Here is a 17,143-nt window from a genome sequence, read left to right on the forward strand (position 1 = left end):
GCCATCTGGGGTGGGATTTTTGTGTAATAATACTCTCTTCAGTTAGAGGAATAAGAGGAAAAATTAGGCTTTTAATCCCTCATCTCTCTCAAAATACTAATTGTGGTAGCAATGGAAGTGCTAAAGAATACTTAAGAAGCTTCATTATGTGAGTTCACATTCAGCATAATTAAATGTGAGATTTTTTTTTCTATTTCTGCCATCCAGGTAGATTAGTTGTTTAATTTCCGCATGGAAAATTAGGGCACAACACAGAATTAATTTCATTTTACGGTGAGCCATGACCACTTTGAAAGTAGGATTCTTATTCTTCTGTTTTGACTTTCCAGTTCTCTGACAATCTGTCAAGACCTTTCAGAGTAATTGCAACCCAGCTCAGGTGACATGATGTGTTGTGGTTTTGGGGTTGTTTTTTTTTTTCTTCCATGAATATGCAACTAATAAGATGGTATTAGAGCAGGAGAATAGCACAGTTTCTTCATATCACTTTTAAGCTCCTTGCTAGTTCAGTTTTAAAAGTGACTTATTACCATACAAAGGTTGTTACAGCAGCTTCAGGAACATCCCAAAAATTTGGTGTCTTTGATTCTTTTGAGCAATTTAATAACATACATTTTTCTGGTTAGAATATTGATCCTAAAAGGTCCACAAGCTTTGCTTGAGACAGTGTTTTCTACGGCAGATAGTCCATAGTGTGCAGGTTCTGGTAGAGGTGACAGTGAGTTTTCCAGGGACTTACCCAAGGAATATACTATTTATGCTATTTTAGTAATTTTTTGGTGAACAGTTATAACTGCTACTGCAGCATCTATAGCATACAAACCTACTGGATTCAGAATAAGGTTTTATACCTACCTGTGTTGTAATTTAGAAATTTTAAGTGGAAAATGTGCTTCCTTATTTTTATATTACCTTTTTTTTTTGGAGCATTTTGTGGTGCCACAGTAAAAATCAAAACAACTGGATTATATGTAGGATATGTACCTATATTCCTAGATGTATGCTAATATTCTTGTAAAAAATCAAGTGTTGCTCTCTGTGAAAGATAGCAAGGCAGTTTCTTATTTTGAGAACTAAAGTAAGGAATACTCTGTCCATTTATATTGATATTATTAGTTGACTTTAGTAACTGAAGTGATGTTTTTTTTTTCCCTGAAGTAACCCTTATAGATAACTAGGCTCACACAAAGACAGCAGCCTGTGATGTTACTGATGTTGATTCTATAGTTCAGTGATTGCAGCTGGATGAGGAAGGGTTTTAAATTGATGTACACTGCTCTAACAGTGTCACAAAAGATTGATAGCCACACCTCAGTTACAAGAAAACTCCACTGCAGTTTCTGGTATGATCTGAAACCACAACTGAGCAAATCTGACAAATCTGTCATTTACGGAAGGAACTTTTCTAGTATTCCTCAAAGAGGAGAAGTTACTTTAATATTATATTCTTCTTGGGCCATGAGATAACCTCTTGATTGGCAAGATGGGACATTACTCATAGGTAGGGGGACTGACAAATTCTGGTTTCTTGGAGGGATCTGGGAAGACAGCCAACTCTGGGGCCCCTTGCCTTCATTATGAATTTAATATGTAGTTTTTCTGGCAAGATAAAGCTAATAAGTTTTGTTGGTATATTCACTGTCATGCAAGACAAACACCAACTTCCCCATGATTGAGGAGGCAGGAAAAGCAAGGGTGTGTGCCATTTTTGAGGTTGCTTACCTCAGTCTTCCTCACATGGCTTCTCTTTACTCTCTGGCTTACGAGGCATCACAATTTCCAGCACTTTGCTCACCAGGCGTTTTCTGCCCCTGGGGGTTTTGTCTGAGTTTTGTCTGGAACAGACATTAGTGATGGTGTTAGTCCACTTAGGGATCTTTGCTGGAACAGGGAAGGAGTCATTTTTCAGTTTAAATCAGTAGCTTCCTGGATTCAGGAGTGAGTTTTGAACCCACTATGCTAAACAGTCTTGGAAACTGCATCTCTGCACGAATTTATGCAGTCTTTAGGACTGTCATAAAGCACAAGTGTATTAACAGCTTTCAAAGCAGTGATTTCACCCACAAGGTAAGAAAAGTGGCCAGCATGGAGTAGTGTCAGCAGAGAAACTAAGGTCCCTTTGTCTCAGGACAGCATGCATTTGTTACTTGGGATGCTCCTCTGCATGATGAAGAGGTTCTAGCAAGTGATGGTACTGATTTAATACATCAGGTTTTTAAAATGTTTAGGGGTTTATGAGTGTGGACCAGTAACTAATGTGACAGTTTGATGTTTAGTCACCTATCATGGTGTTCTGAAGTAATTCTGTAAGAGCAGTGATAGCTAAATGCCGAAAAATGAACACATACACACATATTTAGCATTTACAGTATTTCTTCCTAATCCTTTGCTGTTCATCACTCCATGTCCTTTCCAGGAGAATGAAGCAGGACAATTGCAGCTGACTGGTCATGTTTAACACTGGGATTAGAAGCATCCCTCCTTTCCAGAGCTTTTGCCTCAGGATTAGGACAGTTTTACCCTACAGTGTATCTTTGATCATAATAAATCAGTGATTTGGGCAAAGTAATTCAGTGTCTGAATCCAATTTATTTTAAAATCATTGTTCCAGTTGTACAGCCTTCTGCTTGAGCGAGCCTAAAAGATAATGTAAATGGAGTTCAGTTTGCTGTGAGGATTTCCTTTATAATCAGCATTAAATCCCATGTTCCCATCCTATCCATTGGTCTGCCTCAATGGTTGGTCTTTTCTGCTGCCTGATTTCCATTCATGGCTCTCTCAGTGCTCTGAGGAGTTCATCCTTTCCTCTCTTTGTGTCTTTTCTCAACCTTTTTTCCTGCTATGAGGGTGTGATATGTAGCACTGTACTGTGTGTCTCTAACAGGGGAGGTATCAGTATTTGGTTCTGTGTGGAACCAAAACCAAAATTTTAAGCAAGTCAGAGAAACATCAGTATTGCTGAGTAACAGAGATCAAGTTGCCATGGAACTAGGACTGATTGTTTCACAGTAATTATCAATGAAATACGGTTTGTCCAAGTAAAAAGTTTAATTGATAGTGTAGAATCCTTTTCTCTTTACACTTCTAAAATGTTACTTTAAGTGTTAATCTTGTGAACCTTAAGGTGTTCTAAAAGCAATGTCGCAACTTGTTCGTTTTATTCTGCTTCTTACAAAACAGAATATCAGATCTAACTTAACAATTACTAAGTTCAATTTTCCCCCTTGTTTTTATCAGCCTTGCACAATAAAGTCCTTTAGGTTTTTCTTTTTTTGAACATTTGGGATCCATCAATATGAAATTATTCCAATTTGTAATATTTGTGTTTTCTCTGTAATAAACTTTCCCAAGTCAAATCTGTGCACATTTTTGTCAAAGCCTATTCAGAGACTTGGAATAGGAGTAAAACCAAGAATAGTTGGGTTTTAATCCTTTTGGTGTTTGGTAGGTCATAGGAGTAAAACTTTGCAAAACAGTCTTAGAGATTGCTTCATAATGTCAGGACAGAGCTGAAAGGAGAATTAGCATGATGTTATTCTGCGTGATTAGGCCAGGATTTCAACAAAATGGATGTTATTTGTAATTAAATTGGGAAATTAATTGCCAGATGATTTCAATTATGGTTCTCAGTATAATGACATTTTAATATATATGAAATAAATGAGTAATATCTAAACTTCATTGAAGAGGAGCAGCAGAGTTTAAGCTATTTGTTTTGGTGTTTATGATAGCAGTGTTTTGTTTTGAATTACTTGTGGGGATGAAAGTATGTGACTCAAGTTGGAACCAACAAATTGTCTTGATGAACAACCAAGGTTCAAATCTTGGTGGTGGATGATGGCTGTAGTCTCTTACCTGATGCATACCAACAAAAGGGGTCACCCAGAGAAGCTCTGAGATAATCCATTAAAAATTCTTTATAATTTATGTAATTAATCATATGTAACCAGCCAAGTGGCTCACATATTGCCAAATCAAATCTCTTATGACCAAGTTTTATACTTATGTTATTTGATTGCATTTTACATGAAGTATTGTCCATTCATATTAATATCTGTGTGCTTTGAGACACAGCCAGCATCAGTGGGCTAGAAAGAGTGCCTTCCCTTCAGGTGAAACCCCCTGCCTTGTACTCACCAGTGTCCATGGCAGGATTTGGATTCAAACACTCTGCTTTTAACTGGGTCAGGCCATTGGTATTATTGAATCTCCTCAGAATGAAGCAATTCCACAACTAAATTTAAATGGTTTACAGCTGTCTGAGGATGTGAGTCATTGCTACACATTATTACACATTAGAATAATGTGTAATATTTTCTAGGCAGTGCTTTGGAGCTGAGACAATGCTTAAAAACAACTTATACATTGGCTCCCCTGAAAATGTGAACTTCAGGACATTTACTAACTCAAAAATCAGTTTTAACTCTTGGGGTCCTAAGTGGTTTGTTTTTTTTTTTTCCCTGTTTGAATTGTGATGCAGTATCTTTAGAGGCTTGCTCAGTATGAGTTTTCAGAAAAAGCAAAAAAACTTGAGTGACAGGATTGTGTTAGGTTTGAAGGAAATTAAAGCTGTTTATTAACAGAAGAGGATTGCAAACATGATAGTACAGTAATTTCACGAATACAAGCCGCACCAATTTGACTAAGATTTTGCTCCTAAACCAGAAATGCGGCTAATAATCAGGAGCGGCTAATACAACCTCAGAAGTGCCTGCCAGAGTGCTGAGCCGAGCAGCTGCAAAGTCGGCATTTTGCGATTGTTACAAATCGCTACTCTGTTGCACCGCGGGTGGAGCCTGGCTCCCTGTAGGCAGCACGGGGGGCGGGGAGAGAGGCGGGAGAGCTCTTCCCTTCCCTCCTCTACCACAGCCCGGGGGAGAGACGGGGGGGGGCCCGGCGCCGCCATTGCCGCAGCCCGGGGAGGAGAGGGGGGACCCGGGCCGCCCCTACCGCGGCCCGGGGAGGGGGGGGAAGCCCGCGCCGCCATTGCTGCGGCCCGGGGAGGGGGGGGGAAGCGCGCGCCGCCATTGCTGCGGCCCGGGGAGCCGACGGGAGCCCCGCGCAGCCATTGCCGCGGCTCGGGGAGCCGACGGGGTGCTTTGTCCCCGCCCGCCGCCGCCGCGGCAGGAGCGGGGAAACTCCGTCCCTGCCCGCCGCCGGCGCCACGGGCGCGGGAAAGCTCCGTCCCCGCCCGCCGCCGCTGCCGTAGGAGCGGGGGAAGCTCCGTCCCTGCCTACCACCGCGGGGCAGCGCCGACCCGGGGTGACCGAGCCCAGTGGCAGCGGCGGCCGGCCCCGAGCGGCAGCACCGGGCTGGGCTACCTGGCCCCGTCAGCGGCCCCTAGCGGGCCGAGCCTGCACAGCCTTAGCTCAGCCAGTAAACCCCGCCCTCCCGTGGTTCTGTTACTAATTGCATGCGGGTCCTCGCTGCGAACGACAGAGCGGCTTATATTCGGGTGCGGCTTATCTATGGACAAAAACCGAAATATTTGCCAACACCCAGAGATGCGGCTTATAGTCAGTGCGGCTTGTATTCGTGAATTTACTGTAATATTTTGATAATATGTTTTGAAAGATCTGCTTAAATACTTCTTATTATAGGGCATGTGAGAGTGCAGAAGAAACCTTTATTATTCATAAGATACTAGAATTCACTTTAAGGTGGGCATTCTTAATTTTGCTTTGCAGTGATCTGTCAGCAAACTGGTGCTATTGGAGAGTGGCTGGGTATGCAAAAGAAAGGAGGACAAAGGAAAACAAAGGCATAGAAATGGATGTCCTTAGCGATTATTTATGTAAACATACATTAACTGTTTTTCTGGCTGGTATAAATATACTTACAAAGCACCCTTCTATGAGAAGGCAATGGGAAGAGAATAGTCTGTTGGATCAGTGTCAATGCTTTGTTGCTCCTTTACTAGAGATACAAAAAAATTAACTGTCTGTACAAGTTAAGTCAATTTTTCTTGAATCAGCACTTCCTCCTGCACACCATTCTTTTATCAAGTCAACCTGGTTGCAAGCTTAGATCAAGAATAAGGCATTAATTTCATGAAGTGTCCTGCAGTTCCTAGATTGTTTTTTTGCTCTGCCTGCAAGTTTCTTCATTTTGAAGCAGTAGCAGTGTGTCTATTTGTGAACCATCTATTTATTTGACAATTAAGGTTTTACTTTAAGTAGAAGTCACAAAACTAAATTCTTAGTCCTTTCTAAGGTGCATTCAACAAAGTAATTTTTTGTAAGGGTAAAGTCTATAGAGCTTTGTGCTAATTTCAAAGAGCTTTTTACAGATTGGAGATCACATGTGTAATCATGACAGAATGATTTTATCACCTGAAAAAGCAAGCAACTTTGGGTTTTTTTGTTTTTTTGTTTTTTTAATTAGGAGCTGTTTTGAATTTTAACTGGACCCTGTGTAGCAGTTCATCTATATGATTGTGTAAGATGCACCAGAATGCTCGAGATTAGCCATTTAAAATTCAGTTTTAGTCCTGTCCTCCTCCATGCTGTCCTCACACATCTAGCCTGGTTCTTTTTCTTAAGTATGTTCTTCTGTTAGTCCATCTAAGACTCCCTGTATCACTTCAAAGTGTTAAAAAATCCCACCATTTTAAAGTCAGCAACATCAGGACAATTCCAAAGCGCACCATATTCCAGTGTGATTCTGCAAAGGCAGTAGTGTTCCAGGTAAGCATTGAAATAGAGGAGCAGTGAAAAGAAAACTTTATTGGGAAGCAAAATAAAAATTAATCCAGTGTTCCCTGGGATGACTTTTAGTATGGTGGTTCAAGAACAAGAATCTCTGAATATAACTTGACAACAATGTGACCATATTAACATCAGTTGGTTGGATCGAAATGTAAAAAAAACCAAACCAAAAGCATTCTGAGTGTAGCTGAACTTTGGATGAAACTCTGATTTGCATTTGCCAAAATCTTATTGGAAAAAAGGAAAATTGTTTGATCTGTCCTGAACTTTAAAATCTCACCCTTACAAAAAGACATGCTTTGCCTAAACCATCACATTGTTGCTAGTCTTGGGAATTTAACCTTTAAAATTAATAGCAGGAACATTACTTTCAGTGTAGTGATTCAGTACAGTACTATGAGTGATATTCACTCATGTGACAGACCTTACTTCTCACACTCACAGAATCTGTTAATGCTAAACTAAATACACATTTTTGCCATTCATTCATTTTTGCAGGACTGTTGTAGTGGTACTTTTACAATAGGAAGACAGTTATAATGGTGAGGTTTTCAGTGTGACATGGGTGAAACTGGAGCTTAGTCTTAGCAAACTCCAAAGTAATATCTTGTAGACTTCCATTATGTTCTCCAAAACATGACATGAAATACAGTAATTATTATAAATCCAGTAGTACAGCTTTCTTAAACAGTCTCTGAGTACTTAAGGTGATCTCTCACTAGCCTCTTTCCTTTTTCCCCACAGCAGTATTTTTTCAATGTTTTTATGCAGTCATGTCTGTTTTAACTGTTATGTTGTCAATTTGATTTTGATGCAAGCCCATCTTTTTCAGCTTCTAAAATACCCTGGGGCTCCAGTAATTCAAGTATGATTGTAGGCTCTCAAATTCTGATTATTATATTAGTAATTTTACATAAAAGGGAGTGGCATGTCTCGACCTAGACAGAACTGTAGCTGTTCTGTCATCACATGCCTGTTTACTCACCCACTCTTCCTTCCAAAAATGCACCTTTTGTCCCTATGTTAGCATTCCTGATGTGAAAGAAACATTTCTGTCTGTGATTGGTGATAATCCATCATCTCCTTGTGGTCATTGACCCTGGAGCTGGAGTGACCAATAGTGCCTTTATAAAACCAAGCAAGAACTGTTTGGAAAAGTAACAGCTTATGTGAAGTTGTTGTTTATTTGGATGGCTGTGCCACAGGAATGGGATAGAAACCTTCTGAAACCCCTCTGATTATTGAGATCCTGTTTACACTGCTGCTCCCCCTGGGGAGAGCTAGGATCAAAGAAGTGGAAGGCTATCAGAACTCTGTGATGCTCTTCTGCACATCTGCTCCTGTACTACTCTGAAGAAATACTATCAAGTGTTAAATTGTTTGTGGAAGGGGCTTAATGAGCAGTCCACAAACCCACTTCATTTATTCAGAAGTCACTGATAGAATAGAAACTGTATTTAAGTGTTCGATTTCCTCGTGCCCCAGGGCATGGCAAGAGGGTGGACGCTCTTTATGGAAGAATTTCTTGGCTGAAGCATGGTAGCCAGGATCTAGTAACTTCTAACCAGAGGAATCTGGGAATCAAGTGGCCTTGATGGCTATTTAACTAGATGTGTTTTGTTTGAATCCCTGGGTTGTTTTTAATTTGCATTTGTGTGGGCTTTTCACTGAGTCTGTATTTGCAAGAAGTGGAATGCTTCCTTGCCTTTGGAGCAGAATGCTAAAGGAAGCTTCTCTTGCCTCTACTCTGCGCTGCAGGGCTGGAAGGCAAAATAATCAGTTCCACACAACTAAGAATAAATCACCCAAGATGAAACATGATAGTGCCTGACAACTGGTAATGTTGGAAAAAATATTTCAGTAAATCATTATTGATGGAAAAATTGGCATGCAGAGCAGATGATGCCAGTGTAGCCTTGTGTGCCTTTACACTAAGAATAATGTTGCTAACTTGCTGGCTTTACCCTACAAAATAAGTAAATAGGGCAAGAAAAAAAAATGTTAATAATTAAAACTAGTATATACTTTTCCTTTTTATTTTTGGGGTTTTTAAGAAATATGGAGCAGGAAAAAAAAAAAAATATATATATATTCCTTAGGTTTGTGGAAATTTCTGAGGAGATTTATCCTCTCTGAGTAGTTCAAGAATAAATAGTGCTCCTTCAATCCTCTTGTGTTCCACAGGGCTTGGAGATTCCATTAAGGTTTATTTCATCTTTTCATGGGTAGCAAAGAGGCCCTGTTCTGGTTACCTGTTTCATTTTCATCAGTTATTTGAGAATTTGTTCAGAATTGCCTGTTTGTGTGTGTGTGTGTGTGTGTGTGTGTGTGTTAGGAATGCATTGCTGTTCTTTTTTGAAAGGATTCTCAAACTGCTTTCAAGGACATAAGAGCAAATTTCTTCCTTAACTATATGGACAGAGTGCAAACTATTCACCTTCTTCAGGTTCTATCATTGTGGAGAACCTGTACTTATTATTTGTTACAGTATTGCAGCATTAGGAGAAAAATGGAATGAAGACAGTTTACCATTGAGTGAGATTTCATAGGGAAATTCTGCATCTATTATTATAGAAATATTTCAGTTTTGACCCATAATGCCAGTTCCAGTTTCCTGTAATCCAAGGATCAGGTCCTTCAGTTATCCGACCCTGCAAAATGCCCGGCTGGAGCTACAGTGGGGTTTTTAGGTAGTGCCTAAATATGACTGGTAATATTTTGGCATACCTGCTGCTCCCTCAATGATAACAAACCCCACCATTCATTGCTCCAGACTGAAAAATATGCATGTAGACTGAAGGAATAGACAAGTTCACACTCCATACACGTCATATTTTTGGTTTGGGTGTTTTTTAATAGCAGAGGGTGCAGTTGCAGTGGGGAGGTGCAGCAGTCATACATAGTGTTGTCATAGCAAACAGTGTAATTGAAACATGAAAATGCACACTGGGCTTGTGCAAATAAATGCTTGTACTGTATTGGTAAGCACCTTAATATGTGCTGAAGTTGAATTATTCAGCTGCTTCTCGTGTGTAGTTTGCTCCCAGCAGAAAGCCACTCTGCGCTGTCCCCTCTTCGGCCAGCCAGAGCCTTTGGCCAGAGTGTTTCTCCTCCAGAAGTAAACACGAGTCTAAGAATAACTCAGCCTTCTTTGTAGTGTATTTTCATGGTTAGCTGTCCAAACAGCTAGCCTGTCTAGACAGCTGATGGCACTAGAAGCTGCTGAAGTGAAAAGCAGCCACTCCTGGGCAGCCCTGCATGTGGGCACCAGAATGTTTCAGTCAGAGCTAGTGGGTTTCTTTCTGGAGCTCCATAGGCTACTGGTGTGTGCTCACAAGGCATTAAACAACTGATATGAGTGTACAAAAAAGGAATTTTCAATTGTTACAGTTCTTTCTGACTGCCATGATATATCTGTGGTTATGGTTTTTTGGTGATCCTTAATTTTGTTATGTAGCGTTTTGCCCAAACTTCAAGGTCTAATACTTTTTTTCTCTAATAGAAATGAATGATGAAGATAAACCAATCCCCATGTTCTACTGTGTTCAAGATGTAATTTCAATGCAGATGTATGTGTGTCACAGAGCTATTTGCTCTATAACCACAGAACTGTTTTTCCAGCATTGAAGAGTGAAACCTGAGTATAGTTGCTGTATTTCCAGTCTCCTAATAGGTGAAACAAAAGGCTAGTTAATGCTTTAATTTATCATTATGAATACAGGACTAGGTAGCCTTTAGGACTGTCTGGTCACAATATTTCTTACAAATGTCTTTGAAAGAGATCTTGCTGCAAGTGTTTTGGAGCTGGGTACCTTACAAGCCACATGTCATTCCTTAGTTTATCATGTGTGCTTGCTGATGCAAGAACAACTTGTCAGAACAACACAAAAAGGAAACAGCTGAGAAATCCGTATACAGTTTACTCCTTTGTTGATAAATTTGGTTTTGACATGTTATCGTGTTAATGTGTCTGTTTCTTTTGATGTGTATATATGCATGAAAGGGGGTTGGCATTAGGTCTTCTCAGTGTATTAAAAGGTATATTCAGAACTCCTAAACACATGGCATTCTACACCCACAGAAAACAAGGCTGGTGCATTTTCCACCCAGGGTATGGCACTTTGTGGTGGCCTATCATGTAGCAAGCCACCATGTAAGATGCACAAGCAACTTGTCAGTGTAGCAAAAAATATGATGATGGTACCAAAGAAAATACTTAAAACAAAACTTCTTCACAAGTTTTTTAATTATCAAGTGCTTTTTAGTTTATGTATGTAGTAAGAATTTTATCACTTTCTTTCCCTCCTTATTTTGTTTCTTTGTTAATGTGTTGGTCATCCTTCTTTGATGCAGTGCCCAACGTCCTCAGAAATTTGGAGTAATAGTTTTTCTTTGTGCTGTTCTTGTGAATACTGTTCAGAACTTGCTTGCTCTGAATTTATTCCTGATTGTAGGAAAGTTTACTGATTCCTCGTTGTTATTTGCTGGGTTTGGTTACATCACTGGATGTTTTGAGGTGGGATTATAAGAACTAGGCTTCATTTGCTTTAAGAATAATTTCAATAATTTAATATGCCCTAAGATGATTTTGGATGCCTTTCCTTGCTGTTGTCTTAAAATTGACTCCTTTTGTTCAAGATTGAAAACCTTCAAGAGCAGTTGAGAGACAAGGAGAAGCAGATGAGCAGCTTAAAGGATCGAGTGAAATCCTTGCAGGCTGACACCACAAACACTGACACTGCCTTGACCACGCTGGAAGAAGCCTTGGCAGAAAAAGTGAGTGTGGGAAGCACGGGAAGATCCTTGGGGAGTTCCTGCACTGCTGCCCTGTGCGAAGGCATGGTTCTGGTTCCCATGCCCATCCTGATCCCGTGCCCATCCCGTTTCTGTGCCTGATCCCGTTCCTCATCCTGTGCCCGATCCCATTCCTGTTCTTGTGCCCGATCCCGTTCCCATGCCCATCTCGTTCCTGTTCCCATGCCCATCCTGATCCCGTGCCCGATCCTCTTCCCATGCCCATCCTGCTCCTGTGCAGATCCCGTTCCCGATCCTGTGCCGTTCCCATGCCCATCCCATTCCCTTGCCCATCCCGATCCCATCCCAATCCCATGCCTATCCTGATCTGTGCCCATCCCAATTCCATTTCTGTGCCCATCCCAATCCCATTCCTGTTCCCGTGCCATTCCCATCCTGTTCCTGTGCCGTTCCCATGCCATCCCAATCCTATAATGATTCCATTCCCGTGCCCATCCCGTTCCTGTGCCTGTGCCCATCCTGTTCCCGTGCCCATCCTGATCCCATTCCCATCCTGATCCTGTTCCTGTGCTCATCCCAATGCCCATCCTGATCCCATGCCTGATCCCGTTGCCATGCCCCTGATCCCATGCCCATCCCGATCCTGTTCCCGTGCTGATCCCATTCCCATGCCCATCCAGATCCCATGCCTGATCCTATTCCTCTGCCCACCCTGATCCCGTGCCCGATCCGGAGCCCATCCCGATCCCATACCCGATCCCATGCCTGTGCACATCCTGTTCCTGTGCCTGATCCCATCCCGATCCCGTGCCCATCCCGATCCCATTCCCGATCCCGGGTGCGCGCTCTGGGCGGAGCGGCCCGGGCGGGTCCGTCGGCCGCTAGAGGGCGCTGCAGGACGCGCCGCTGAGGCGGGCCCGGCGCGGTTCCCAGCGCGGGACCGCAATCGTCATCCCGATAAACTGACCTTTTTTAGTGCTCCATTTTCGGGAGGTAACCGGCTCACAGACGGACTGTCCTGTTCTCTTTTAGTGCGACAGCTTCTTGGGATAACTATAGGTTTTTTTCTTGATTCCCAGAGAAGCAGGGCTACAGCCCCTTTGGTCTGTTAGATTCTATGAACTGTGGTTAAACTTCACCTGAGGGTGGGGAATTTGCTTGCATTCTTTCAGATATCCAAAGCTCCACTGATATGTAGTGTACCAAAAAGTTATTTTGTTGCCTTTTCTTACTGTATATAAATCCCAGCATCACATAGCCACTACACCCCTTCTTCTCTACAGAACCACTGTACATTTTAGAAAAATAAGATTTAAATAAGTCAGGAAACAATATGTAATACATCCTGGTTTAGGTTAATTTTGATAATCAGAACCAGATGAATTGACTTGCAGTGTAAAACCACTGAACTTTCAAGAATCCAGAAATTCTGGTATTTCATAGCCACGAATCCCATAGATTTCTCAAGTTTTCTCCTTCTTGAGGATCTTTACAGCTGTAAAGAAAAGAAAATGGCAATACACTCCTTCTCCTCGTTTAAAGTGTGCCAGAAGTGTTGTGATCAAAAGCCTCAGGAGCTGAATTGACTGAGAGGGATTTCCTTCACAGAGTGCTTTCTTTTGTCAGGAAAAGACCATTGAGCGTTTAAAGGAGCAGCGTGACAGAGATGAACGAGAAAAACAGGAAGAGATCGACAACTACAAGAAAGACATTAAGGACCTGAAAGAGAGAGTCAGCATTTTACAAGGAGATCTCACAGAGAAAGAGGTTGACCAGCAACACCAATCTATTGTGATAGAATTATTTGTTGTCTGTATTTGTGTTACATTCAGGATGAAGAAAACTGTTCCTTTATAGTAATTGTCCTTCAACAAAGCTGCTCTGGTAGAGTACATCATTTGAGAATTTGCAAAGCATCAGTGTTTCAGAACCACCTTTTCAGGGATAGCAGCCATCCCAAGTTAATCTTGTTAGTGGTGACTGACTGCTGGTCAGTGATGGCGTTGACTGAGCTGTGCTCAGGGACTGGGAACAAGCTTGTCCCAGTCTGAATGCAGGGAGGGAGGAGCAGAGGCTGATCAGAGTAGTGGGTGCCAAAAGCATGAGGATAATGTTTGTTCCTTTATGCAAACCACACAACCAGTTCTTTAGACTCTCGAGTCTTTTTTTGATTAATTAGGTTGATTGTTGGTAATGAGCCAGTTGGCTAGACAAATTACCTTAATTATATGAGAGAAATATAAATGTTCTCTGTTCCTCTCTTGTGTACTTAAAATCTTTTTTTTTTCAAACCTCACAGTAAAACAAAACAAAAATATGAACCCAGAAAGTACTAAGATTTTGTCTACATGGAAATCAGCATTTGACAGGGAAAAAAAAGGGAAACACAAAAATTGTTTAGAAAGAAAAGTTGATAAATCTTTTGGAGTAAGGTTTTATGAATCACTTTTACCCCATGGAAGCTGTATACAGAAATGCTTTCAGCTCTCTCAGTGGCTAAATCTTCTAACCACATATGATTTTAAATACAGTTTTATTGAAAACCAGTTTTTCTTAAACATCACTGTCACTGGAGCACACATTCCAGTTGAAAAAATTGTCCATCTTTAAAAATTATTTTGAAATTAATTTAGATGAGGTTTTATTTTGATCCTGAATGCGTGAATTGATTCAAGCAACCTTAAGTCAATGACACAACCTGAAAAAAATGTTGTTCTAAATTAGATCCTGAACATAGTGTGAAGGGACAGGAGGAAAGTAAAGACAGAAAAGGAACTATTACACTTACTTGGTAATTATTTCACATCTTTTAATTTAGACATCATTACTGGATCTTAAGGAACATGCTTCATCATTAGCTTCATCAGGACTGAAGAAAGATTCGAGACTCAAGACACTGGAAATTGCATTAGAACAGAAAAAGGAAGAATGTTTGAAAATGGAAACACAATTGAAGAAGGTAATCTTAGTGCATGTTTATATTTGTGTTGTAAGCATACAGTTCTAAACACATTGCCCACGTCTACAAAGAAATCTTGGGGTCTTAAGAACAAATTCTTTGAATTTCTTTTAAGCAGGAACTGTGAAGGTGTGTGCATGCAAACCATATTGCAAGTTAAGCCTGTCAGAAAGTAACTTTCAGATACTTGTGCTAAGTTTTGATTTTACTTACATGCAGTAACAGTGCTGCTGGCTTTTTTGTTAACAGGTTCTAAGAGTTTGAGGCTTGGTCTGCTTCAGTACAGTTCATAGCAGCAGTAGTGCCAATTGATGCAACAGCTAAAAAAATAGCAGCTAAACATTTCACATACCAATTATCAATGCTTATAATTGTGAATGTGATAAATTCAGGTGCAGGGTTTGCCCTGCCCAGAGGAAAGCATAGAAACGAATGGGAGGAATATGTCACCTGTGAAATATGTGATTTAAAGTAATCAGTTCAGACTTGTTTAGAATTCCTGTTTGTGGGTGCAAGTTGGGTGTTAATACACCTGGGAATGGTATAAATGAAACTCTGTTCATGCATGTCTAAACCCGTGCTTGTCCTGTTTCATTCTATCACACAAAATCAGCTGTTCTGTTACTCAGCATCAACAGAGCTCAGTAGCAAGAAAAGGCAGCTGTGCACATTGGTCTCACAGGCTGTTTTCAGTGGATATTTCAGAATTGTACTTAGCAGGAGCATCTGCTAAATGGACATGGAAAATAAATGAAGGCCTCATACATTGCTGGACTTCTTATTGAAAAGGTCCTGCCAGGGGGTGCTGATAAAAAAAAAAGTATCCAAGATTCTGTAATAATCCAGAGTACAGATGAAGAGGTTGATTAACATATTGTAATTTCATGAGGTACACTTTAAATTTCTGTGTATGACCTTTATCTGTTCTGAGGGACAGAGAAATGAAGGACTCTTCTCCTGCCATGAGTTGCAGTTTCATCCTGGGTTGCTGGTAAAGAGTTGGAAAATCTATTGTAGCTAAGATTTGCCAGAGGTTGTTAGAGCATCTCCTTATCCAAAGAAGCTACCTAAATCATGGTCAGGATGATTTCAGTTCTACTGCCAAAAAAAAATGGGATAGCCTACCATTACCTATGTGGAGTAACTCCTAGTTACTCAAGAAAATATAGTAAACATTTACTTGAATATGTTTTATGCCAGTAGTACGTTTGCATATTTCTTTAATAATATTTTTTCCAGCTGTTTTTAATTTCTTAATGGGTTTTATTGTAGCTTTCATAGAATAAAAAAAAATAAAGGCTTTCACTTTTTAAATGCATTGCAGATATTTATTGAGGCAGTTTGACATTTTTGAGACAGATTACGTAGTTCCTTCTCATCCTTTGAAGTAATTATGACAGATAATCCAGCTCCATTTTAAAGCTTCTAAAAACTCATTTTGACACCTCTGCATTGTTAACAATTGCAAAAGATTGTCATAATTAACCTTAAAACTAATGGCTATATTAGAGCATTTAGTTTAAAACTGAATTAGAGGTTCATTATTTTGAGTTTTATTGCATTCTCTTAGTGCAGATTTGCATGAGACACATGCAGGAAGCAAGCTCTCATGTAGCTCCTTAAGAGTAAATGGCTAAAAGCTTTTTCTTTTAGGTTCTTCCCTCACAGCTTGAATGGAGATATGTCTAACATCAGTTTGGCTTCACTTGCCTCGTGTTCCCAGTGAACAATTTGAGTACTTGTGGTCAAATCTAGTAGCCCTAGAAGTTAAGAAGCTGACAGAAGAGACTGAACTGGACTACTGTTAAATAAACAGACTTGGGTAGTCCTTGCAAAAAACTCTTGCTAACCTCTTAAACAGTGAGTCTCAAAGAAATCATGAGTCATGCAAGCTTCCCCTTCTGTGAAAGGGATTTAACTTTACACTAAACAAGAATATTAACTGGGTGGAGCACAGGGGTGCTGAAAAATTGTTGGTATTGGTTTTAGCCAATGTCAGTCTCAGTGTGTCACTTGAAGTATCCACTTATTGTTGTTGCTATTCTTCTTCTCACTAATAGCTGTTTTGTATTGATCCTTGACTTGGTGACTAAAACTGCCATGTTTTTCATATTGGGGTTGTTTTTTCAAACAATAATACCATGGTTATGCAAATCTGTGTGCCTCATGTTCTGATTATTCTACATTCACTGCTTCTGTGCTCAGTTGTCACCTGCTGCCAGCAGGAGATGCAGTGGGAGATTCTGAAGGTTGAAAGCAGCTCATAAATCCCTGTTGAGTTTACGTGGCCTGGTGTCCTGTCTTCATTTTGGCTCAGATGGAATCATTAGAGGCAAATCACACATAGGAGGTTCTCTCCCTGTTTTTTTGTGAAATGCTATTATGCTGTGTGGTGGTTTTTCTTTTCTTTAGGAAAATCTTTGTCCAGACTACTGTTTTAATGTATTAGTTTTATAGTGAAAAAGTCTTCCTTTAGTTGTTGTTCTTCAGGGTACTCTTTTCCCTGCATTTTCTGTCTTGTCTTTCCCAGCCACTATACTTTATTTCATTTGGTTTTTCTAATATGGGAGAGACCACTAATATTAGAAGCTTTTCCAGGAAAGATGAGTGGATTTTTGCTCATTTCCAGTGCATAGTTTTTCTCCCTATAGATAAACTCCTTATTTTTAGGGAGGAAAAAGAGTCAAAACCATATGTGAACAAACTTCCCCTTGCTGCAGTT

The 17,143-nt window shown here is 40.4% G+C and overlaps 1 protein-coding gene across 13 annotated transcripts in view; it reads left to right on the forward strand.

Annotated features, from left to right (window-relative positions):
• ERC1 (ELKS/RAB6-interacting/CAST family member 1) overlaps positions 1-17,143 on the forward strand; it is a 282,848-nt gene that overhangs the window by 97,816 nt on the left and 167,889 nt on the right. For all 13 annotated transcript variants that reach the window (XM_033057010.1, XM_033057019.1, XM_033057014.1 and 10 more), the window contains 3 exons: positions 11,346-11,483; positions 13,089-13,229; positions 14,281-14,421. In XM_033057010.1, coding sequence (XP_032912901.1) covers positions 11,346-11,483; positions 13,089-13,229; positions 14,281-14,421 — 420 coding nt within the window. The remainder of the gene's footprint in view (positions 1-11,345; positions 11,484-13,088; positions 13,230-14,280; positions 14,422-17,143) is intronic.

The sequence above is a fragment of the Catharus ustulatus genome, chromosome 4 (genome assembly GCF_009819885.2).
Source record: "Catharus ustulatus isolate bCatUst1 chromosome 4, bCatUst1.pri.v2, whole genome shotgun sequence".
NCBI classification, from domain to species: domain Eukaryota; kingdom Metazoa; phylum Chordata; class Aves; order Passeriformes; family Turdidae; genus Catharus; species Catharus ustulatus.